Source organism: Artemia sp. Qi Xiang Cuo, chromosome 2 (assembly GCF_049724085.1).
Source record: "Artemia sp. Qi Xiang Cuo chromosome 2, ASM4972408v1, whole genome shotgun sequence".
NCBI lineage: Eukaryota > Metazoa > Arthropoda > Branchiopoda > Anostraca > Artemiidae > Artemia > Artemia sp. Qi Xiang Cuo.
In genome coordinates this window covers 51,702,524-51,728,195 of record NC_142795.1, presented here as the reverse complement: position 1 = coordinate 51,728,195, position 25,672 = coordinate 51,702,524, and the positions used below count along the sequence as shown (strand labels likewise).

Sequence of the window (25,672 nt, the reverse complement as noted above, 5' to 3'; positions counted from 1 at the left end):
AAGATAGACTCTTTTTCACAACTCTATTTTTTAAAACAATAAAAAACTTTAGCGTAAAGAGCGTGGCGTTGAGGAGGGGACAATCCCTTTCATATACGGAATAATTTCTGTTCGTTTTAAGTTTTAATGTCGCTCCTTATTTTCAGTTAAAAAAAACTTGTTTTTTTATTATTTAATTAAGAACTATAATTGTATGCTAAAAGCCATTGATATAATGATAATGGACCGATGAAAGACTTGAGAACCTTATAGACTAATCGTTTTTTTTTTTTTTCTACAGAATAATATTGACTTTTCTGGCTCTGAGAGAACATCCTGGTTTTCACGTCGTTTTTGTGTTCTCATTAAAGCGATAGTTTTCCGAATTCTACAAATATAGGGGATATGTCATGACTACACATTCCAGTTTGTTTTAGCTTGTCTTGCCGATTATGTTCCATAACTACTTTTGTTCGTTCTAAATTGCAGCTGTGCTCTTCACTTCCTCAGGGAAACCTTTAGGAACTTGTCTGTTAAACGGAACACATCCAAGAAATGAAGTTAAGTTAATACTAATGAAATATACCAAAACAGGATGATAATATAATACTTTAAAAACAAAAATAATGGAAACTACGACAAAGAATTATGGAAAGCAGGCCGCGCAGAGTATATTAATTACCTAACCACCTCTAAGTATTAAATATTTAATTAAAATATTCCTACATCCTAGTTTTCTCACTCAAAAGAAGCAAGTCATTACCGATCCCAGAGAGGCAAACCGGTTTTTGTCAGATAAAACATAAAATTGCGAAGAAAGGAAGAAAACGAGGACAATCAGATCTTTGACAGGGCAATTCTTGAGTGTGTTCCGTTTAACAGATAAGTACCTAACTTATTTTAAAAGCAGTTTGGATAGCATTGAGATTTCGCATATGGAAAAATAACGGACATCGGAGAAATATCATTTCTCATATGGATTCACGTATGGAGCTATAGAAGTATTGATCTCGTCACCCATTGTATGTACCTGGTTCAGAGCTCACACCCCCCTTAACAAGCACTATTCTTTTAAGAACGAGTTCTTTTGTATTCCGACAATGACGTTTATTTGCTTCTAGAATAATTTCCGGAACTTGATCATTGTTTGTCATCGTGATTGGAATATAATCACTACAAGTTTTCTTTATCAGTTAATACCTGCGGCGGCATCTCCGTCATATTAAAAAAGAACAAACTATGTTCTGTAGCTTTGTAGCTTGGTAATTTACATATTATCTTGCCTCAATTGATTTAAAAAAAAAGAGAAAAAAGATGAAACTCATATGTGGGCTCAAAGTATTAACCTGGCTTATTGTCGATAAGTATGTTTGGTTAGCATTCGTGACGAAGTTGCAAAGATAAACCTTCAAAAGCTAAATGAGAATATATAGGATAGTTTGGATCAATGTGATGGGAGATTGACAGTGACTTATGATCTATATCCATTCGTTCTTTTATGGTCTTCGCTTCTAATATCAAAATATTAGAAGACTTCTTTAAGGAGGGACGCATAATCATAAATATTCGAAATAAATGCCACTGATCTAAAGCCCATTAACCGTATAATGCACATAGGCCCTCGCCCATCCCCTCCCCCTAAACCTAAAATTCGGCACCGGGTCGTATGTAGCTCGAGAAATCCAGCTAAAATACTTAATTTTGGGGACGGTTTCGGCCCTGCGGGCCGAAAATATTTCCATGATTTTTACCGAAGTGGCTTGCCCCCCCCCCTGAAAAAGCTGAAATGACGGGCCTGGAACTATCAAATATTATTGACTAGTTATAATTGATACAATAGATATGGAACTTATAATAGAACTGGGGACTAGTTACAATATAACTGGCTCAATATTATTCAAGGACCTACCACATAAGCTATGGCAGTTCCTTGTAGGCTACTAGCATTCATTAGAGGACCTAAAATGAACAAATAAACTCACATGTGGCCAATCACGAGCTTCTCGTAATTTTCAAGAAGATACGGCAGGTCAACAATCCAGCGCGAACCTTTGAGCAGTTCCGGTTGTAGATTTCGTCCAGAAGTGATAGTTTTCATCGGCTCAATTAGTTCGGTAGGGGGGTTTGCAGAACTTGATCCTTTTCCAAAACTTGACTCTTTTGGAATTGGGTCTAACCCCAAATGCTGGAACAGATACTTAAGTAAACTCGCCCTACCTCTTGCACAGTAGGTTAATTTCAATTTTTCACGATGGGCCTTAACATTTGGCAAACCCAACCCACGCTTATTTCTCTTTTTCCCCATAGTTGTCAAACTTGATTGTTGAATTCACAATTTCCCAGTATATCCAACTTATTCGCACAATTTGTCGAATGTCCAACTCTCAAGCTAACGCTTTCAAATTATATACACCAAATAAATCATTTCAAGAGCTAAAGCTTCACTAAATCAAAGTCAAACTGACCGCTTTTGCACAAAAGGAAGCGCTAACCCCCTCAGCATAATTTATGCAGCCACATCCGTTTGATTCCAAGTATTTTAGGGTCTTTGTCGGGTGATAAGCAATTTAAAACGTTGGTATGTAAAGTATTTGAAGGGACTGGAGTCAGCAAGTGTTTTTTTATAAAAATATGCTGCTACCGCTTCAATAGAATATTTTCCGCTGCATTTTTAAGTCCCAATTACGACAATATTGACTGCAGCGATCTTGCAGGCAAACCCAAAATAGGTTTTCGAGTTTTTTTGGGATTTCAGGAAAAATAGGTGTCGGCTTTAGCGTTTTGCTAAATCAAAATGTTCACCTGATTCTGTTCTATTAGAAAAGACTGAGACCGCCTAACTGCCTCAACTATTAATGTCAGACAAACTCAAAACACTTACTATGGGAGAGATAGGAAGGTCGCTTCAAGTATGGTCGCCCCTTAAGGGCAATAGATCTTTAAGGGCAATTTCTGATTATCCGTGTTCATTGGCATAAGCTTAATGCCGAGCCGTCGAGCACCAGATGCATGGGTGCCTACTGCAATTTTTCAAGGAGGGGAAGGGAGAAGCGTGCGTACATATTTTTTCCTAGATCAAAGGAGGCTGAATAAAAGCTTTCGTTTTCTATAGAAGTGCCATATTTCAAATCTTTACAAGCTTCAACTCTTTTATTATTTTGGTCTTCTAAGGGGGAGTATCAGATTCCAGTCGAATCTATACCCCTTACCTATAGGCACCCAAGTCTGTAATCCATTCTAACATCATTTGGCAAAGGTAAATATGGTATTAGCACTTCAAAATGAACCATCTACTCAGTATATTTTAGAACGATGCATTTTTTTATTTGAACTTAGTCCCACTGAGACGATTTTAGCGGGGGGCAGGAGAGCGTAGACTTCAACTCAATAATTATGTAGACAGACATTTTTCAAAGCATCTTCTTAGAAATTCAACATTTTGTTGTTATTTTTCCATATAAATTGAATTCCATTTCTTTCGTTTTTGCGACTTTTACTAGACTGCTTTGCTGTTTATTATCCTTGAGAAAATCGTATCTTAAAAGCTGTAGTTCTCAGAATAATTTTCGTTTAATGGGTATTTCACAATCCCCCTTTCCCAGTTATATTACACCATGTCGTTTCATAATACTTTGATTTTAGTCTTTGTTAAACACAGCTAAATCGAAAAGATATTTGAGTTTTTCACTGTTTAGAATTATCAAAAAACAAAAGCCATAATTTAACCCTCAAACAGCTCTAACAATCTTAAAAGTTGAACACCACCAATTTCACTACTAAATTTATGACTACCAACCAGGGGCGTCCCGAGGGGGGTGAAGAGGGGCCGAAGGCGAAAATTTCGGCCGAAATTTAGCAAAATTCTTCATAAATCAGGTAGCGATTCGGTAAAATTTACGAAGATCGCCCCTCCAATGAAATGAGTCTCGGGATGCCTCTGCTACCAACTATTAACCCTTTGTGACACAATTGAACCGGGGGGGGGTGAATATTTCCGACTGAATCTGCGAGAAAAAACAAAAGTATATTGCAACTTATATTTTCTTGGGTGGGTCTTTCCCTTGACTGGTCGAAAAATTTTCAAGCAAGTTACAGTGACACTGTGTGATGATAACTTTTCAAGGTTGAGACACGACCCCGTATGAAATTTGGATTTTTTAGTGGTCTTTCGCGAAAGACGGAATTTTGTATGTTGGGGAGCTGTGTGGTCGTACCTCAAGTAATAGGAAGTTCTGTGATTGGAAGCTGATTGGTGCTGTACGGACGGTATTTAAGTGAAGATATGTGGTGGACGGTGGTGGGAAGGCCTGAGTGGTTTCAAGCTGTGAATTACCATGGAAAAGAAATTGCGTATCACGGATAAAGCAATGGAAAATGTAAAGCACTTTCTCTTGTAAAACTTTACCGCTTATTTGAGCCGGAGCATTAATATGGCATTCTTTTCCGCCCTCGGCTCCAAACGTGGTAGAAGTGTAATCCTCTACCAAATGACTAATAGTAACGCTGAACAAGTGAATAAATATATATATATATATATATGAAAAGTTTTGTGCTCTACTTGTAAATTTTTATCCCCTCCCCCTAAGATGAATTAATTGGCGCTGTCCAGTATTTTTGGTAGATTGCCATTGTATCAGTAATTTATTGTTTCTTTTTAAAGTCCTTAGGGTCATAATGCTCTTTTTTTATGTATGACATGGATAGTGCAATGAACTAAGTTGGATTTTCCGCTAGCATTGTTTCCAACTTCTCACTGAGGTTGTTGTCATGGCCTATCGCCTGTGGCATAAGATCTTGTTTATATGCTCTTGGATTTGTTCCTATTTACCATGTGCTATCGTATACAAAACCATGAGGTTTTTTATTTTTTTAATCTATTGCGTAACACAATTACACTGCAAAATCCGTTAAGCCATCTATCCTGTTATGTAAACGATCCTTTTGAACTTCTATTATCTTTTTTTTCTTGACTTTATAAATCAGCAAGAGCTTTCCGTTTTATTGAAAACTTTTTCTAATCTCTAATGCTCACCAAATATGCTAACTTTTCCAAGCTACTTGAAGCTAGAAAGCTTCGCAAGTTGGTTAAGCTCAGTTAATGCAAGTGAAAGACTTGGGTAAGATTATTTGCTAGGTATAGCACCGATTATTATTTTGGTTTTGAGCTGCTCCGTCAACACTCTGTTGTCTTTATATTTTTGTATCTTTCTCTACCTTGTCATCTCTTTTTACTCTTCTACAACGTCTTTGTTCTTCTTAATTTTTAGCCTTCTTCCTTGACAAGATCTGCTTTTTGGGTATTCCAACTAGGACATTCTAATTGTGTCAGCACCGTAAATTAATTCCATTTGACATGCATGTCTTGTCATATGATTAACGTTTATGTTGCCTGTGAAAGTTTTGGTGTGCTATTTTTCTACTACCCTATGGTTTTAATTGACAAACGTAAGATGGCGTAAGATACATCCATAAGATGGCGTAATCCATCTACCAAATTACATCTTCAAAATTGCTTTGTGTTAAAAAAAAATGTTTCAAACAAAAGAAAATGCGAACATTTTCGTTTTTTTTAAGCAAATTGTTACAGCTCTAGTTTTGTCACAAAATCTCAGTTCGTTTAATAATTACCTCAGATGACGTTCTCCAATCGTTTTTGAAGGAAACATCAACCTAAAAAGGAATCATTTTATTTTTATAACTCCAGAGGCCATTGTCATTCTTGTCTCTAATTTGTCCTTGTTTTGCAGGAGACTCACATGTTTCCAGGAAACGATGTTAAGGTTAGAGGTCTTGTTCCCAATCGTCAACCAGATGCTATGGATAGAACCTATACCCCTGAAGTTGTTGATGAAAACAAAGAGAGGGGCAATTGGTCAAATAAAGTTGAATTTATGATGTCCTGTTTCTCTTATGCTGTCGGTCTTGGAACAATTTGGAGGTTCCCGTATCTTTGCTATCGGAATGGAGGTGGTAAGTGACATCCTCTTGTAGCCTTTGTTCAATGCTATTATCAATATGTGTGGTTAGTTAAAAAAAAAAAAAATCCCTTTTTTTGTTGGAAAAACCTAAGCTTTTGTTCAGCTTGATTAAGACGGCAAGGGAGAGAGCAAGAAATTGTGTTCGTTAAAAATTTTTGTAAGCTTGCGCATGGTTAATATCATGGTTGTCACGTAAGAGGGTGGGGGATACCCCACCCACCAAAATCTACAGCCAGTCGGTAAAAAGAATCGAGTCTGTAAAATAGTGGCGCGAAGCGCCGCTTTTCTACCGGCTCAATTTTTTTTATTATATTAGGTCATTGGGCTAATGGAAATAAATGACTTAAATCAATTTGGAAGAAGATCAGTCTCAGTTGGTAAAAGAAATGAAATAATCTTAATAGCAATATGAGCCCCAAATTAGTCAGTAAAAGTGACCGCCCAGTAGGTAAAACTCATTGCCCTCCCACGTTTTAAAGTGACGTCTATGGTTATCATATCCTAACATACTATTAGTTCTCAGTTTTAACCCCCCCCCCCACTCGGTTTTACTAATAAAATTGTTTTTGGATAACATATCGTAATTCCGCTATATGTTTTGCTTATATTCAATCAATGAGAAATTCAACAACTCTAAAACCAACAAAAAGTTAATTTTTTGGTCTTTAGTTCCGGTCGTTCAGTGTTCCCTCTGATTTTTGACATACTCTCAACTTCATAACTGCCAAATGTTTGACCTTTGATCGTTATATTCATTGATAGTGTCTAAGAAAGTCATGCTATGATCTAAAGTCCATTTTTTAGTTTTCATGAAGGAAATGGACCTCAACCTGAAACTATTTACAAAGCTATATCTTGCTGTAATTTAACCTCATGTTGTTTCTATTCCACAGGTCCTTCCGAGGTTAACTCCTCCCACGAACTGTCCGATTTCCTAGGGTTAATTCGTATAACAGAGGCAACGCTATAGCGTTGCGTATAGTAAAGGCCGTACGGCTCCAATGTTTTATTACTTTTTTTTTTTTTCCAGAGGCACTTCATATGGAATGGGGGTTTGTATCAACTTCGGAAGGGGCTCATTCGATTGGAAATCAGAACTTCTAGTGCCCTTTTTAAGAGTCAAAAGGGATCAGAGAGCAACTAGCCCCCCTCCCCTCAGATGGCTCATTTGTAATGGCTCATTTGATTTGAAATTGAAAGTTCTAGTTTACTTTTTAAGAGTTAAGAGATCGGAGGGTAACTAGCCCCCCTCCCAACGCCCTTTTTCCCTCAAACCCATCCGATAGCAATTTGAGATGGCCATTTTGTTAAAAATAGTTCAAAACATTAGATAACAAAAACTCTGGGGTTGAAACAAACCCCCAGAGTCTGGGGCAAGTGTTTTAAGTAATGCCCCAAGGGCATATAAGGTTTTTATGTAATGGTTGGCCGTAAAAACTTCGGAGGTGGCTCATTTGTTTGGAAATTGAAAGTTCTAGTTGTCTTTTTATGAGTCAAAAGGGATTAGTGGGCATCTACCCCCCACCACCACCCACACACCCTTGTTTCTCCAAATACATCTGATCAAAATTTTGAGATTGCCAGTTTGTTTTAAATAATCCAACGATCAGATAACAAAAATTTCGGGGTCAACATACCCCCCCCCCAGATCCCGGGGGAAGGGTGGTAACAGTAGAATAGGTATAATGAATTTGCGGAGACATATAGCAATTTCCATGTTATTTGCGGAGACATATAGCAATTTCCATGTTATTTGCGGAGACATATAGCAATTTCCTAGTCTATTCTGGGCCTTTACGTAGCGCCCCCGTACCAAATAGGTTTTTCTGGTAGAACCTTATACTTTGCGTACGCCCCCGTACCAAACAGGTTTTTCTGGTAGAACCTTATACTTTGCGTACGCTCCCGTTCCAAACAGGTTTTTCTGGAAGAACATTATACTTTACGTACGCCTCTGTACCAAACAGGTTTTCTAGTTGTCCTATTTTACAGGTCATTACACCTTTGCCAAGAGGAACGAGTATAACTTGATTGGTGATTGGAATTTGAATAAAAGGAATAGTTTTCTTTACAATTCATATTAGTAAGATAATTGAATTCAAAGAGAATAGTTTTTATTTGAAAGGATATTAGTGGAGAAAAAAAAATTAGCGGTGCATTTACACTATTGGATATTAATGATGGAACCGACAGCAGCAGAAGCAGCGATATACGAGTACCTAATGTGGCTGTGGAAATAACCGCTGGTTGTAGACTATGCCTTGAATAGGACACTATGTATGCGAGATACGTGATATCATTAAGCAAATTTAAGCAGGAGGAGCAGCTATGTTTTGCTGGAAAAGTAAATATTCTCCATATAAATAAACTTCGGTCAGCATTAGATTTCCTATCGAAATATATTGATGAGAACAAAATGCATCAGTGAATATTATTATTGTAATTATGATCAATAACACTGTTTATAAATCAATTGTAATTTTTTCTTTCTTTAGTAGACTAGCGTATATTTTCTAGAGTATAAAAAATAGATTCTGTTTAGTCTTAAGTTGATCGTGAGCGAGTTAGGACTAAAAAAAAAATGGATAGTTTCGAGAAAGATCGAATCATGAGGCATCTAGTTCTTATGGAAAAACGTTAAATTCTAGACGATGATTTTCTAGAGTTGTCTATTCAAAGGAAGATTTTTTCTCGAGGAATGCTTGTAGATATAATGAAAACTGATTCTCCATCATTAGACTATTGCACGAAGCTTCGACATTGTGGCCCAAATGCATTTACACAATTTATTGATATATGGATCACGACATGGCAAAATAATATTGTGGATATGCTTTTAAAAATTAGTTTAGAAATTTAGGACTTTTTCATGAGAAAAATGGTGCTCAAGGATGATTTACTCCTCTCTCTCTCTCTCAGACAATTTTTTTTGTTGCTAGCTCAGTTTCATTGTGGTAGTGAGAGTGTCAACACATGACAAAATGTTCCATACATGTCCGTTATTTATGTACTCACTGGGCAGCTGGTCATCATGTGAGAACTGCACAATGATTGAGGAGTATGATGAAAAGTGTAGATTATGCAACCCGTGTAAATTGCATAGAGGATATGCTGTGCAAATTAAAGGTTGTAATTCCTGTCTTGAAGAGGTGTGTGACTCTCATCCTAGAGGTCACCTATGCTCAAATTGTCATTATGATAAATGTAATCAGTGTGAGAGTACATATCCCGGTATGATTGGAAAGAATCCTAACCGTGATTTTAGTTTATTGCTACGATATTGGTATCGTCGTGGTTTTAGACTGTTCTGGGTGGAGACACCAGGTCAACGATTCAACTGTTGGAACAACAAGAGAATATGGTTTCTACGTCATTGTTGTGAAGACACTGTGTGTTATGATTATAAATCCACTGATTTTCATTTGGCTGTGACGGAATGTGATTCGACACTTGAGGACACTGTTTGTGAAATTGCTTCAAATAGGCAAATTGAAACATGTGAATTCTATAGAATGAATGCGAATAGTATCATTGACTATACAATGAGATATGACAAGAGTGAAGTCACACTCTACTGTAGAAAATGTGACCCCGACATTGCACTACATCAGGATCAGTACACTGTGAATTCAGACACTCTACCTGTACTACTTGTTGTCGACAGATACCTAGTAGCGGATGAAATCTAAAGAGTAGAAAAGTCCTTTTATCATGTATATAGTTTTTTTTTATTAATAAACAATTTAACATACATCCTTGGAACATTTTATTATCAGGTCACTAAAATAAATATTAAATAAACTTGTAAGTATATTATACACTAGAAAGTCGTTCAATTGAGGTAAGTCAACGTAGATGTTGAGAAACTGCTTATAGTTGTAACCACGACATCTGAACATGAAAAAGAGTAGTGCATGAAAGCCACATATCTTAGCCGTTAAATCCTGTACTCTTCGTTGATTTTGAATAATGGTTTCCCCCCTGCTTTCAATAAAGTTGCTGATGTCTGGAATGTAGAATTTATACGATAGGCCAAGAGGATCAAAAAAATTCAATATTCTTCGCTGTTTGAAAGATGCATAGCAAATGGCCGGTCTTCAAATTCGATGGACTGCTATTAACTATGATTAGGGTATTGTTCACACTTGGAATTTTTTCAATGAAGTCCGAGGGTATGCAATAGGACTTTTACTGGGACATGTATGGATTCATAGTAAATAATTTGATTGTTTGGTTTGTGTTCATGGTGCTAGGTCTAGTAGAACCCTGTCGTCGGGCGGGATTCCCCAATAGGTTTCATATAGACTTAGTGATATTAGCGTGATAATCTCAGTCAGAGCATTGGCAAATGTACGCTCTAAACGTACATTCCCTGTTCGTACTATGGTCATATCTTGCGTGCCTGACAAGTCCATAACAATTACCCAAAGATTTTTTGAAAACATTGAATCGGTTATTTCATTTTCAAATAGTTGAGAGTCATGATCTAGGGACTGCATGGTCAACTCGTGCAGAGTTCTATAGGACTTTCTGTCAAGAGATAGATTGTACAGTGGAATACCATTCACTTTGCACACAAGGCTAGATAGATAAAAAAAATTAAAATCATGGGGGGATTCAGTCAAGGATCCAACGGCACTGCCACTCTTCACAAAGGCCAAAGCCAATTTTGATGGGATTTCTCCATTGATAAATGATGAATCGCTATAGCTACGAGAGCCGGTGGCAATGTGACGTTGATTGGTGATCGTATGGGGGACAAGAAGTTTAATGTTGTTACCATTGGCTCTTAGCTTCTCCACTGCCACTGCAACAGAGCTCATAACTTGTTGTTTTCGAACGTGGAGAATGGCCGATGTAATAATAACATTTGCATCGGGTGCTGCAGGAAGTGTTTTTCTCAAAATGAAATTCGATGGGGCCATCTGTAACTTTATGTCAATCTTGACATTGGGGGGCAGCCATTGGGATATATTGAATATCTCATGATTTAATTTTCCAACTAGATGATACTCCTGGGTCACTGCAGTAGTCAACTCACCGTCAGTATCAACACCTTTTCGATATTCATAGCCTAATAATTGTCCTCTCAACTCCTTGTACGCTTTTGGCGTCATCATCATAAATTGTATGTAGCTTGCATAGTTGGATAAATTATTGCTTGTGCTCACCAATGTTCCATTAATAAATACATTAATTTGTTTGAATAGGTTGTGTAGAATACAGTTTTCATAGGAGAGACAATCACCGGCAGTCGGAGTTGCAGTATCTGACTTTTTCTTCACCACAACATTTAAATCAATAAATGTTGACGACAAATCAATGAAATAGTCTTCATTGGAAAATATTTGAGTGTATATTTTCCGAGACGGGTTGTTGGGGATGAAATTGTTCATAGTAGCCATACTTGACACTGACACCAACATTTTCAGCATTAAATTGATTCAATGAGGAACTGATTGATGGATATGATTCCTTGTGGGGGAGATAGGTCATCTTAAGAGAAAAAATCCTTCTTTGATCTAACAATCTTTTTATTTTTCTTCTTCTGCTGCTTATTGGCCTTTGTTGTTTTATTTCTCAAAGTCCTTGTTGATGTCCTTTGCTTCCTGCCTGGCTGGAGACTGATGAGTGAATGACGCGAACGCATCCTTTTCAATCCCTCCCCATTTTGTCTAGATTTTAATTGTTCACCAATGGCTCTTGCTGAAGATCTAATATTTTCCTTAACACTATCCTTGAAATTCTTGCCCGACCCCCGGTCCTGTAGTGTGGAGGCAGCAAAATTTGATGCAGCAGGTACAAGATATTTTCTGGCAAGGGGTAGTGCAGAACGAAATAGCCTAGCAAACCAGCTGCCAAGACCATAGCCAGACATTGTAGCACGCCCCTTGTAGTAGTCCAATCCATTGTCTATTTGACGTAGACTCAAAGCACAGACATAACGATCGATATTGGGACTGACAAATGGAATTCTTCTATTGTTCATTTTAGCTGATTGTACCGTCGTCGTTGACAATGGGTCAAAAATGACATGTAATTACTGCTAAGCCTTTTGTTATTGCTAAAAGTTCACTCAATTCACTTCTTAGTGTTAACTGACAGAGTTCAAAATGTGAAACGTTTACAGAAACATACTGAAGATGCTTGATATCATAGTGATGAGCAAGCTCGCGAGTTATTTTTTGTTCAAGAACACGTAGGAGGGGTATTATTGAATTACTGACCATTGGCGTTTTCACAAAGGATGCATGGAAAAATAAGCCAGAGTCCGATGCAAAACCAGGTGAGTAATGGGCAAAAATAAATTGATCCATCCTATAAACGGTGCCAGCATTTTTCCCATTGATCATATTCTGTTTAAAGCCAAGAACATCTCTCAAATTGTCCTTGAGAATAATTGTTTCAGTTTCAACAGGTGAGCTACTGTAAATCCTATCATGTTCCAATAAATAGTAAAAATGGAACACACCAGTCCGACAATCTAAGATTCTTCGATTGACTGTACGACACAAATCTTCCATTTTATCATATTCAATATATTTTAATCTGACATGTGGATAGTCACTAGATTTAAGTTGTTCAGACCATTCTTAGTTGGAATGGCCCCACCCATTCATAGTCCAATCGAATGGTATAACTTTTATATCATACACACGATCCTTTCTCAGGATGTCCTAGATATTTTCGAGAAGACAGTAGACAAGAGCTAATTCGTATCCAATGTCAAATTTGATAGCGGGTGAGAGTTTTGTACAAAAATCACTTATCATATTCAAGTCAGTTTGGAGAGGATCGGAAACATTGGACATGAAAGTTACATAGAAATCATTGGGCATTTTCAATATCTTCAACACCGATCCAATAATCAAAATCAGAGTTGTATCATAGCCAACGAACAATTAACTGTTTCTTACCCACTCGAGTACACGTCTTTAATATATTGTCAATTTGATAGATTTCACTAGCATCTTTAACTTTTTGCAATTCATAGTCGTAAAAGCCACCGATAATCTCTTCATATTTGGTATCACGCAGGCGATAAGTCATGGGTTTAGTGTCTGTAATTTTCGCTACTTCAAAAAGTTCAGTGGACCACAACTATTGTCCCTCTTAAAAAATATTAGTTGTTCTATTAATTCGAGCTGTATCACCAACATTGAAATAATTTTCCTGCTTTAAATTTGATTCATTGGAATACTGCTTAAGAAAGGTGTCAACTGAATTATGATTCCCATGACAATCTTCTGTTGGCGTAGAGTTGTACAATGAGTGATGAGGTCGTTGATTATAAATCAACATGATTTTATCTAGATCATGAATAAAAGCCGGCGTATTTTTGAAATTAAAAGTCGAATAGTTCTTATCAATCGTTCGGCCAATGCAGCCTTTATAGGACTGTGACTATGATAGAGCAGTGTACTATAATTCTCTAGTACTTTTGCAACATGAGGATTAACAAATTCACTACCGCGATCCGTTTGAATTTTTTTATATGAATACTTTTAGAGAATACTTTAAATGGCCTGAGCAACTTCAACACCTCTCTTTGATCGCAATTGAATTGCATATGCATAGCGACTATAAACACTGATTGCAAGTAGGTTGTACTTGTACGGTTTATTGTGACGTCTTTGAAGATCGTCTAGAGTCAGGAGATCTGATTGCATTATATGCAATGGGTAAAATGCCTTAGTTTTTCGATATTGATTGTCATGAAGTCTTTGATTTCTATGCAGAGTGTAACTTGGTTCATTTTGTTGATAGCCTTTTACACTTTTAGTGTGAATTCCTGTGACTTTGGAAAGAGTTGTGGGAGAAGTTAAACTCCCCGCCTTACCAATATTTTTATAAGCGCCTTTCAGAACTTCAGCCATTTTGAACGTAAACGCGATCTGTAATGTCTGATACCTTTTTGTGTATTGGCTGCTGGTGACGTTGACTTGATACGTCTTCACTTTTGTCTAGCCACCAGTGGTTTGCTAGTATTTTCCAAAATTGATTTAAAATCTTCTTCTTCTTCAAGTTCATATTTTAATGTTGATGATGATGATGAATGTTCATTTAATTTTCTTAGAATTTTTCTATTGCCAATAAGACTTTTGGGGAAGTTTAATGTATTTAGAAAGTTGTATAGATGAGTGTCAAATGATAATAGTCCTTTACGATTTGTAACCATGTCATACATTAAATCAAGTAGATTATAGCTCTTGTCTTTAATTACAATCCTGTCCCCAGTGATTTCATACTGTGTAGGATTCCTGCAATAGCGATGAATTAGGAGCTATTTTATTGGTTCACGCTATTAGTGAGGTCTTAGATTGACAAAGGTCGATACAAACGTGTTCGCTTCATCCTTATTGAATTTTTTTACGACCGTTGCAGCAGCAGGAGACTTCTTCAGAAGGGTTCAGTTGTAGGGGTCAGCAGCAGCAGCAGTCTGCTGCGATTGAGCTTATCATCCAACTTGACAAAGTGCATCTTGAAGTAAAATCAGTTCTTTATCATCCTCAATAGTTTCATTGTCGAGGAATTTACTCAGATTGTCCTCAAAGTGTTCGACGGGTGAGAGAGCGAGTTCTATTGGAGTCAATTTATAGGGTTTTGCCATTCTCACTAGAGAAAACTGTTTACAAGTCCTGCAATTATTGGCAGTAAAAGTGTGAAAAAGTTACCGCCTGTCTGAAGAAGTCGTTTCCTTTTAAAATTCTTTCCTTTCTTTTTAGAGGCCAATGCACGTACAATGGAACGATGTTGCTTTGCCTGTTGCTTAACTACTTATGGTAGTTGAACATTACCCTCAGTCAAATTTAAACAAAGATCAGATATTAGATTAATGGAATCATGGTCAATACCATGTTTGAGTATTGCTTTTCTAAGCTGAGGTTTTGATGGGCATAGAATTAAAAACCAATTCCTATTTTCATTTAATTTCTGCAATGTCATTATAGAGACTAATAAGTCTGTTTAGCGTTCACCAGGAGATATAATGTAATTCCATTGTCGAAAATATCTGTGACTGCACGCAGATCCTCGGATGTATTTTGATTAAGATCCAATAGGATATAGCCATGGGGTTTATTAGTTGCCTGATTGTATAATGAGATTAGAAATTTATGGGCTCATTTAGATTTCTGTTTATTGTGTTTTTTTGTCGATCTTTAATCACGAAAAGCCTAGTATATGAGTTAGCTGGTGCAATTTAATGCAAGTGTTCAAATACATTTACTCTGATGAGAAATATTTTGTAGAACTACAGTAATGGAACTCTGTTCATGATGAGAGCTAACAGTGAACAATTGTAGCATTTGCTGGGACCATTGTTCAATAGATTCAGCCAGATCGTCAATGATCAGCCAAGAGTTTGGTTCAATAATGTTGAAAAAATCAAGTCCCTGTATGAACTGTATCTGCACTGATCACATGGCAGCAGCAATTGCTTTTATTTTATTGTATGACTCCTGCCAAGTACTATAGCAATAGTAGATTTTTTCGGCTTTTCCACAAACATTTTATCACAATTTTTAATTATTTTAGTTAAGAGTGTTGTTTTGCCCGACATTGAGGATCCACAGAGAAACGATCTGAATGGTTTTTAAATTGATACATGTTCCTTTCAACAGTTCACCTGGACAACTAACTGTAGACCCTAATTGTCGAATTACTTAATAATTTTTCCCTACTACAACCCTGTTCTTCAAGAAGAAGAAGACAAAGACGAATAAAGAATCATATTTTTTCTTTTATTATATGCACATAAAAAAGTAACAATACATTGAAAAAATAATACACTTTTTAAAATTCATTTATAATAAAAAAATACAACATTTGCATGGGCACAGAGAGAAAAAACACTTTTTTTTTTGTTTATTTATAGAGAAAAAACATTAAATTAGAGAGAGCACTTGAAAAAAAAAATCTGCTCTAAGTCCAAAAAAAAGATAACTTTGGTGACGGTGCGACCCCGCGCTGGTGGCGCCCGGCCCCCCCCCCCCCCCGGCCCCCGAGCCCCCCCCCCCCCCCCCCCAAAGGCCGCGAGGCCCCCCCCCAAAGGTTTTAGGAAATAATTTACAGGACTTTATTTAAACCGAGACTTTCCCTATGGGCAATACATTCGATCCGGTCTGAAGTTAAATAGTGACCAAGGGGGAGGGTAATCACACTGTCCTGACAACCGTTAATCATGTCGTAAATGATACTGACGGCAGTGGTTTCTACTTATATAGAAAAGTTCTTTTAGTTTAGAGAATTATTTATCACCAATTTTCCGCGTTGCCTAGCATATTGTACACTATAATTCAACTAATTGTTCGTTTTAACATTTTTATCCATATTTTACGTCGGTCCTCCTTCGCAACGTTTCTTGATTTCCTCGTCGTGTGTCTGTATAAAGTACACCTTCGGACCTACAAACATACCACGGGAAATCAAGTCGCTTCCTGTTTAAGAAATAAAAAAAAAAAGCAGAATTGGCGCCCCAATGTTTAATATCACATGGTAAATAACGCAACTCCCATTGGTGTAGTTCATCCGTGAACTGATAATTTCACCGTGCGCCAAATCATCAATTAGATTAGAGGTTTTTACTTTTAACAGTAGAGAATCCGTGTCACCTTAGCAGACCTCTACTTGCCCCTTCTCCGGCCACTGTACCCTAGCCACATTGTAGTAGAATTCCAACATGAGCTTTTTTGAGATCTCCAAGATAGCACTGCCTGCAGCAATATTTTTATTTAATACAATGTGTCATTTTTTCCTATTCACATGTACCATGTCCGGGCCAATGATTGTGAAGGAAGTGTAGTTTGGATCGGCAATAATTCGAGCACATTGTTCGGGATCGGTCACAACGTCACAACGATTCCTATTGCGAACACTCACACATTTTGCCGAAAGCCGAATTCAAAATGAGTTTATAAATTTCTTTTTCGGCTTTCGTCTGTGCTTGAGAACGTTTGTTGACAAAAGTGTAAACAAGTATTTTCAGATAATTTCTTTGACTAAAGTCAAGTGTTCTGTGAAACTTTGTGACGTTGGAACCGTTGTTGCACATTCAATTTAAAGCCACACGATGTACAACTATGTTTTTTTTCGGCCGAGGGTCAGCAATAGTCTTTTGTTTTGAAGGCGCCCAATGCAATCCGTCCACCTCGACTAAACGCCTATTGCGAGGACTCAAAGAGTCCTTAGTCACAGGTCTATTGATGCACGGGAAAACAAAATCCTTTACTGAATCGTGAAGCTCGACTGGTATCTCCATCAATTTCAAAAAACCATCCAATCAATCCAGTCTCCTCAACCCTGTCGCTAATGTTGGGTAAATGGTGAGCTTGAGGATCATTGAGCCATTTATAGTCACCGCAAGGTCGTGCATAATGAGACATGGTTGAGGGGTAGAGAGGATCCATAACAATGACCACTGCAGTTGATTTTGTCCCCGTCTTCTCCCCCGTTGGATCAGTTTCCAAGATACGGTCCCCGTGAAAAACAAAACCCCCCCTCATTGACCTCTCGATGAACAGATGCTGATCAATGTCGGTGATTAGCCCAATTTTTTACCCACTAATTTTCAGGATAAGGTCCATCACTAGATGAGGCGAATAAAAATAATAGCCCAAATCAATAATAAACTCCTAATCGATTTTATCCGTATTTTTACATATAATGTCTAACAGGGTTAAAACGTCACTCAAAAAAGACAGCCTACAGTAGTCAAGCCCGTGTTTAAGCCCTCCATCTGCAAACACTTTTTTAGCAAATCTTTGTTCCTCGATGGTAAACATACTAACATTAAAGCAGTCATAAATTAAGTCGATAGATAGACTATAGTCCTCGATAGATTTTTATGATGACTACTACCGGTTATCAGGGTTTGTTATTGTGACTGTTAGAACTTTATATATAGCGTCTGGAAATTGAGACTTGAGATGGGGGAAAGTACCGTAGCCGTCATCGTTTTTCTGCACTTGTATTAATTCACTTAATGATCTAGGGAAAAAAATGTAGGAATCTAAAAAGCGAATTTCTTTCGTGCACTCAACGCCGGCTTCAAAAAATTTACACATACATTCCAAAACAAGCAATTTTTCCGATGATTTAGGTATGATTTTATACGTAAAGCTGGCTATCACCCATGCATCATCATCTATTGTTCCATTTCTTTGAAGATGTGCCAATGCAGGTAGCACATACTTCAGATCATAGTTAGAGTTATGTATAAAAACCGGTAGAAAAAGTTGTTGTTTAATTTTTGAATTACATGAATTGTGAGCCCACCCTCGAAAGTTACTTTTTCCCATTGAATTGGGGTCAATAAGGTGATTGTGGTCCTGCACCGCGTCTTTTGGGGCAATGGCACCCTTACACACCCAGCAAATTGTCCCCTTTTCCAGCGCCAGTTGCTCCTTATCCGACAATGTCATTGGATAATTGATATGATGTAATCGTGAAATTGCCTTGTTTGTCGTTTTTATTAAAGAAACCAATAACTTTTCCATACTGCCCTCCTCGTTCGTAGTAAAAAAACTCTTCCATTTATATTTTATTGTTGCAGTCACGACGGGTGTGTGCGTAGGAACATGCAACTATTCTGTATTCCTTGACTATATTTGGCTTTGATGGGTCCAATACCTCAATCATTCCTGTTTCACAGTCTAATGACATTTTATCAGATTGTAGAAGGGAATTTTGAAAATTTTTAAATTGTAAAGTGTCTTTGCCTTCTGCCGGCATTTCAATTCTTTGATTTTCGTGAAGTTTGCAGTGCCTCGTTGGATCTGAAAACGTTTTCTCAGATCTAAACGGGTAAAGCCACCAAGGGCATTTGACACGTTATCCTGATGTTTTTCCTTAACAGATGAGTCGAAGTATCTCCGTAACGGGGAAAAAATTACAATAGGAATTTAGATCTTTAGGAGTCGGATCAATAATTCATACTCATTTTTTTACATATTCCACCGACGGTGTCCTCACTGAGTACAAAACTCCTTTTTTATTCGGTTTTTTTCCCCCATCTACAAATTCAGTGTCATACTGGAGAACAACCCCCCCCCCCACCCCAAGATTTTCATTAGATTTCTAGTATGTTCTTATTTATTTAAATGAAACCGGATACATTACCAGTAAACAATCAAAATTTAATTTAGGGAAATTTTTTCCACCGTTACGTGCAAGTCTGTCGAGATTTTTCATTGTTGACTCATTATTTAATGTCTTATGGGCTGCTGCTAAAACGCATTTTTAAAGCATTGCACTCCCGTTTCAAATCTGAAGCCTTAAACCCCTCCTGTAGCCAATAAATCTGGGTGACATTTTATTCTTTTACCCTGTCCATACTTTAATATAAAGTTTTTTTTAAATCTACTGAGATTCAGATACATGCGTTAAATGTATAAAATGGCGGACCCAGTTCCCTTCTCGCTAAACGTATCCAAAGTTGAAATTAGTTTATTCACCCAGTTGAAAAAGTTGTCTTCAAATTCGTTTAGACCTGGATAAAAAGTCTGGTTGCCTGTCAAAAAATGAAAATAAAAAATTTCCCCGTATGTCCCCTTTTGTAATTAAACTTTTTTATTCACCGACGCTTTAATTCCCCCTCGACCACCCCAATTCTGAATCTGAATCTCAATTTTGCTCGAATTTTGTCGATATAGCTATGGAGAACTTTCACGGGGTCATTTAAAATAATGCTCGCCTTTTCCTCGGGAAGGCTAAAATCTACCCTGTATGTTTGCAAATGACTTAGAGGAGATTCTAACAAATAAAATTCAGGAAATTCCGGGGACGTAGCACTATTTTCATGTTCTGCCCCTGTTTGTTCAGGACTCAATCCACTAATAGTAAAGTTGCTGTTTAAAATGTCCCCGGAAAAATTAGCTGCTGTTGTATTACTACAACTATCTATACCATTAAGTGGAATGGTGGAGGAGGGTTACGGAATTTTCGATAACACCACCACTCCCAGTCTGTTCAATCACATTGGAGGGATGTGGCATGAGGTCTCCTAATACATATTCCAAGGTGTTTGGAGACAGTCGATCGAGCCAGCCTTTATTGTCTTGTGGTGGAATTTCGTTATGAGGGCCCGGTTCAGATACACTTTTAACATAATCTAAATTTTCACGCATAAGACTATGTGCCCACCTCGGATCCTCAAGCATGTCAATATCGCAGGTTAAGTCCTTTAGGCTAGTAATTATACCCAAAACATCGTTAAGCAACCCTCTTTCCCAGTCCAAATTCTCTAGAACTAGTGTAGTTACATCTCTGAACGCTGCTGTGGGTGACAGAATTGCTTCTGTAAATACACTTGATTCATCACTCAATGGTGTTACTGATAGTGCTATATTTTTAATCTGTAGAAAAAAAAGTTTTATTTTTTATGTAAAATAACCATTATTTTTTTTTATAGTTAATAAACTTTGTTAATTTCTCATAGTCATTGTCCCACCACCACCTGAACGATTAGAAGAAGAAGAAAAAAAGTTACATTGCCATATGTCTTTCATAATGTCAACTGAACATGTTAAAAAATATATATTGTTTTTTTTTAGTCAGGAAAATGTAGTCTTATTCTTAGAGAGTAAGTTAGAACAAGAGAATGATAAAAAAAACTAATGGTTTTATTACAAAAGTTTTTAGAATAAAAATGAAGAATATGGGTCCAATTCGAGTGCTTGACCCTCTTCAATATAACTCTCAATAAAATTTGACCATCGTTCAATCGACGTAGTATGCTGTATGAAAAGTTGCTCCTCAGCTTCAGTTAATGGATACGAATCCCATATGTTGCCGGTTGGTGGTTTTACTTTCTCAATAATCAGAATTTTTCTGTGTTTTTTGCCAACGGATTTGTTTAAAGTTGTGGATGTAGTTGACCTGGGCTAAATAAATGATTATTAGAGAGAAGAACTTTTTTTTCTCCATCCATATCAACAATTAAAGTGCAATTAAAATGTTGGATGGTCCTTTTTAGAGCCCCCCCCAACCCCCCCGGGGAGGACCCCTTGGGAACCGGGGGTTTCCTGCGAGGTAGGAGGATCGCTACCCTTTCGAGTTGAGATATCGGACTTCACAACACTATTCAAATAGAACAACCTCAAATTCTTTCTCGAAAGCATCTTTCAACAAAAATAATCGCTTGAATTGAGTTTGCCCAAAATAATGTTTCTTCGCATCATTGTGAAAGACATAATCGGTGATTATTAAAAAAAGACCTTCTTATCGCAAATACACATCCTGTCACATGAAACCCTACTTAAAATTCAAAGCGGATTAAGTAACGATGGAGTAATTTGATAAACATTGGATATGCGCCACGGCTTAGTACAAAATATACAGTACTTTGAGAACGATCTGTGAAACAGTGAATTGTTCGTTTTTCAAATAGTTAGTTTTTGTTTTTAAAAGGAATATTGGAATTATTGCATTAGAATGCGTCTTGGTTAGAAGTTACAAGGTAAGGTTTTTTTTATAGAAATGCGTGATAAGCATTCCTTTATATACCGCTAATTTGGTTAATGAAAGAAAATGAAATAGTTTAGAAACAAATTTTAAGTTTTACTCATCAAAAGCTATGTGCCTGAGAAAATGTTGTCTTATTTTTGAAAAAAAGGAAAAAAAATATATATACACTTACAAGTTCTGGCTGTACATCAGAAGTCTCTGGCACGGCTAGAAGAGGAGTGTCCCTCCTATCTTGATCTGATGAGGCTGAGGCATTATGTGAAGCAGCCCATTCCCTTTTCAACTTTCTTCCAACTTGCTTGGGGCTAACACTGGCGTCAGAGGACCCTGGCATTAAAAGATTCGCTGCCATTGGCTGGATCAGGTCATGTGTAATTCTACCAGCCTATTTGATAATAGATGGCCTTGTGGCTTGCATTAATGCAGCTTTACTCCATCTCGCTTTCTTTTCCAGAGGGGCATTATAGCACGTATCTTCTTCCTTTAAAAAAAAAAGACAAAAATTTAGCATGAAAAAAAATGCATTTTGGGTTTGGAAAATAATTCAGTTTATGTTAGGCATCTAAAGTAGTGTAAAAACATCTTGATTTCAAAATCAGGGGTTTTCAATCACTTTTTTGAGCAACTGAATCTTAATTCGACAAAACTGGGTTTGCCACAAAATTTTACAAAACCTTACTTGAGCCTTTTTTTTTTTTTTTTTCTGCTTCGAAAAAGTTGCAAGATGCTTATCTTTATGCTAAAAAGCTGGCAGGGGAATGGGACCATTTTGGTCCTTGGGTCATAAAGATTAAGAATCCACGGATTGTTCTGATTTAAACAGGGTGCAATATGTGCCTATTTTTGCATTAATAAACTGGTGTTAAAATAGGGGGAGCTGGAAATTTTTTTTTTATTCAATTAAATAAATATTTATATTTTCCTTTATCAAAATAAAATACTCATTGTTACAAATTTAGATTTTTTAGAATGATTTTCAGCTCTTAAACTAAGGTAAGCAGCATAGATTCTAAATTGTTTTGGTTCTTCTTCTAAAGACTAAAAGCACCATTAGGCTACTATGATCTAAAATATCACTGAAATACATTTTCCAGCAGTACATGGTAACGAACTATAAGTAAGGAGCAAATCAGGCTAATAGTAACCTAAACTCTAAAAAAGAAACTTTTTTAATTATTATTACATTAAAAGAATCAATATTTGATTCTAACCCGAAATTAACCATCGACATCTTAGCACTTTTTTAAAAATTTTCTTGATTTTCAAAAAACATCCCTAAGCAGCCACAATTATATGGATAAAAATCGCACAGGAAATGTCAGCCTCTAATAGAGATATTTAGTGGTTTTAGCTCATAAAGATTAGGAATCTAGGCGCATAAGTACCCTTAGTTTTATTGTCTGTCTTAAGTAGTCAAAAAGGTCAGTAGCCAAGTGGTTGTTTCTGCCATTCTATTTTAATTTTTCATATACAATGAACCAAAATAGAAGTGAACATGTCTCTCTTTTTTTGAATATTTATTAAAATTGAAATACTCGGAATAACTTGATATTTAATGATGAAGGAAGCTTTTTAAAAGAGATAACTACACCGTTTAAGGAAAGAATTTCTTCCGTAACTTATTGACGAGACAATTTCTTTTTATTATAATAATGAGAGAATTTTACTCACCGGAAATTGGTTAGAATTATCCATTTTCTATTTAAATGTTCACAAACAATGTCAGTAGTGTTAAGTTGAGTAAACTATTCAAAACTGCTGAAGAACGTAATTTGAAACCTGAATATATACAAAAAATAATTGTATATATTGGCAACTAAAAAAGACACACCGGTTTTTCTGACACGGATTTAACCTAAAAAAAACTTGTATATCATGAAATAGAAATTCAGTTAATTGTGTCAGAAAAACTTGAACCAAAACAGATTATACCCAACCTGTTTGGTACGGGGGCGTACGTAAAGTATAAGGTTATACCAGAAAAACCTGTTTGGTACGGGGGCGTACGCAAATTATAAGGTTCTACCAGAAAAACCTGTTTGGTACTGGGGCGCCACGTAAAGGCCCAGAATAGCATGGAAATTGCTATATGTCTCCGTAAATAACATGGAAATTGCTATATGTCTCCGCAAATAACATGGAAATTGCTATATGTCTCCGCAAATTCATTATACCTATTCTACTGGTAACTTATGCCCTGGGGACGTACAAAATCTTTATGGGAGAAACGATCACTTAAACCTCGGAGGGGGGTCAAATGATTAGAAATTGAAAGTTCTAATTCCCTCTTTAAGAGTCAAAAGTTATCCGATGGCAACTTGCCCCCCATCCCCAACCCTCTTTTTCCCAATAGTGTCCGATCGAATTTTTTATCTAGCAATTTTGTTCAAAATACACCAAAGATCATATAACAAAAACTCCAGGGATATCACAGCCCCCCGGAACCTGGGGGCAAGTGTTGCAAATTGTGTCCCGGGGGCATATAAGGTTTTTATGGAAGGGATGGTCGTATAAACTTCGAAGGGGGCTCATTCGATTTTAAATCGGAATCCATAGAGCCCTTTTTAAGAGTCAAGGGTGATCGGAGGCCCCCTCCCCCCTCCCCAGGGCCCTTTCCCCCCAAATACATCCGATCAAAATTTTGAGATAGCCGTTTTGTTCAAAATAGTTTAAAGATCAAATAACAAAAACCCAGGGGTCAACAAAACCCCTTAGAGTCCGGGGGGAAACGTTGTAAGTTATGCCCCAGGGGCACATAAGGTTTTATGTAAGGGGTGCTCGTTTAAACATCAGAGGTGGCTCATTTGATTGGAAATTGAAAGCTCTAGTTACCTTTTTAAGAGTCATCAAAAGTGATCGGTGGGCATATACCCCTCCCCACATCCTCTTTTCCCCAAATGTAGCCTATCCGATCAAAATTTTGACATAGCCATTTTGTTTGAAACGTCCAACGATCAGATGACACAAACATCGGGGTCAACATACCCTCCCCCCCGAAACCGAGGGGAAGGGTTGTAACTATTGCACGGGGGCATATAAGGTTTTTATGGAAGAGGCGGTCGCATAAACTTCGAAGAGGACTCAAATGATTGGAAATTGAAATTTCTAGTTCCCTTTTTAAGAGTCAAAAGTGATCCGATGGCAAATAGCCACCCCTCAACCCCACGGCCATAAGGCTCCAATATTGATTTTACCCCAGAGGCACTTCATATGGAAGGAATTGTCGTATAAACTTCCGAGGGGGCTCATTCGATCAGAAATCAGAAGTTATAGTGCTCTTTATAGGAGCCAAAAGTGTTCGGAGAACATATAGCCCCCCACGCTTTTTTTTCCAAATGCATCGGATAAAATTTTTAAAACAGTTCAAAGATCAGATATTAAAAACTCTAGGGTTGACTCCAGGGTTTTTCCCCAAATGTATCCGATCAAAATTTTGAGATAGCCATTTTGTTGAAAACAGTTTAGATATTGAATAATAAAAATGCCAGGAATGACACTAACCCTCAGAGCCCCGGGGCAAGTCTTGAGCTATGCAACGGGGACATATAAAGTTTTTGTGTGAGGAGTGGTCGTATAAACTCCAGAGGTGGATTATTTGATTAGAAATTGAAAGTTCTAGCTACCGTTTTAAGAGTCAAAAGTGACCGGGGGGCCTTTACTCCCCTCCCTCACACATACCCTCTTCTCCCCATGCGCATTTAATCAAAATTTTGAGATAGCCATTTCGTTTGAAATAGTCCAACGTTCAGATAAAAAAAACTTCGGGGTCAACATACCCACCCCCCTCACAGCCCAAGGGACGGGTTGTAACTTATGCCCGGGGGCATATATGGGTTTTATGGAAAAGGTAACCTTCAGAGGGGACTTAAATGACTGGAAATCGAAAGTTCTAGTTCCCTTTTTGAGAGTCATAAGTAATCTACTGGCAACTATCTCCCCCCCCTAGAAACCTTATTTTCCTCAAATGCGTCTGATCGAATTTTTGATATTTTCATTTTTTCCAAAATAGACCAAAGATCATATAACAAAAACTCAGAGCTTTACACAGCCCCCTGAATCCGGGGGCAAGTGTTGTAAATCATGCCTCGAGGCATATAAGTGTTTGGTGGAAGGGATGATCGTATAAACTTCATCGGGGGCTCATTTTATTGGAAATTGAAAGTTCTAGTTCCCTTTTTAAGAGTCAAAAGGGACCGAAGGGCAACTAGCCCTTTGCCCCTTTTACCTCAAATCCATCCTATTGAATTTGG

At 37.2% G+C, this 25,672-nt stretch overlaps 1 protein-coding gene across 3 annotated transcripts in view; it reads left to right on the top strand.

Annotated features, from left to right (window-relative positions):
- The window catches only part of LOC148955356 (sodium- and chloride-dependent glycine transporter 1-like), a 100,536-nt gene that overhangs the window by 20,313 nt on the left and 54,551 nt on the right, over window positions 1-25,672 (top strand). For all 3 annotated transcript variants that reach the window (XM_089101753.1, XM_089101760.1, XM_089101758.1), the window contains exon 2: window positions 5,727-5,949. In XM_089101753.1, coding sequence (XP_088957879.1) covers window positions 5,727-5,949 — 223 coding nt within the window. The remainder of the gene's footprint in view (window positions 1-5,726; window positions 5,950-25,672) is intronic.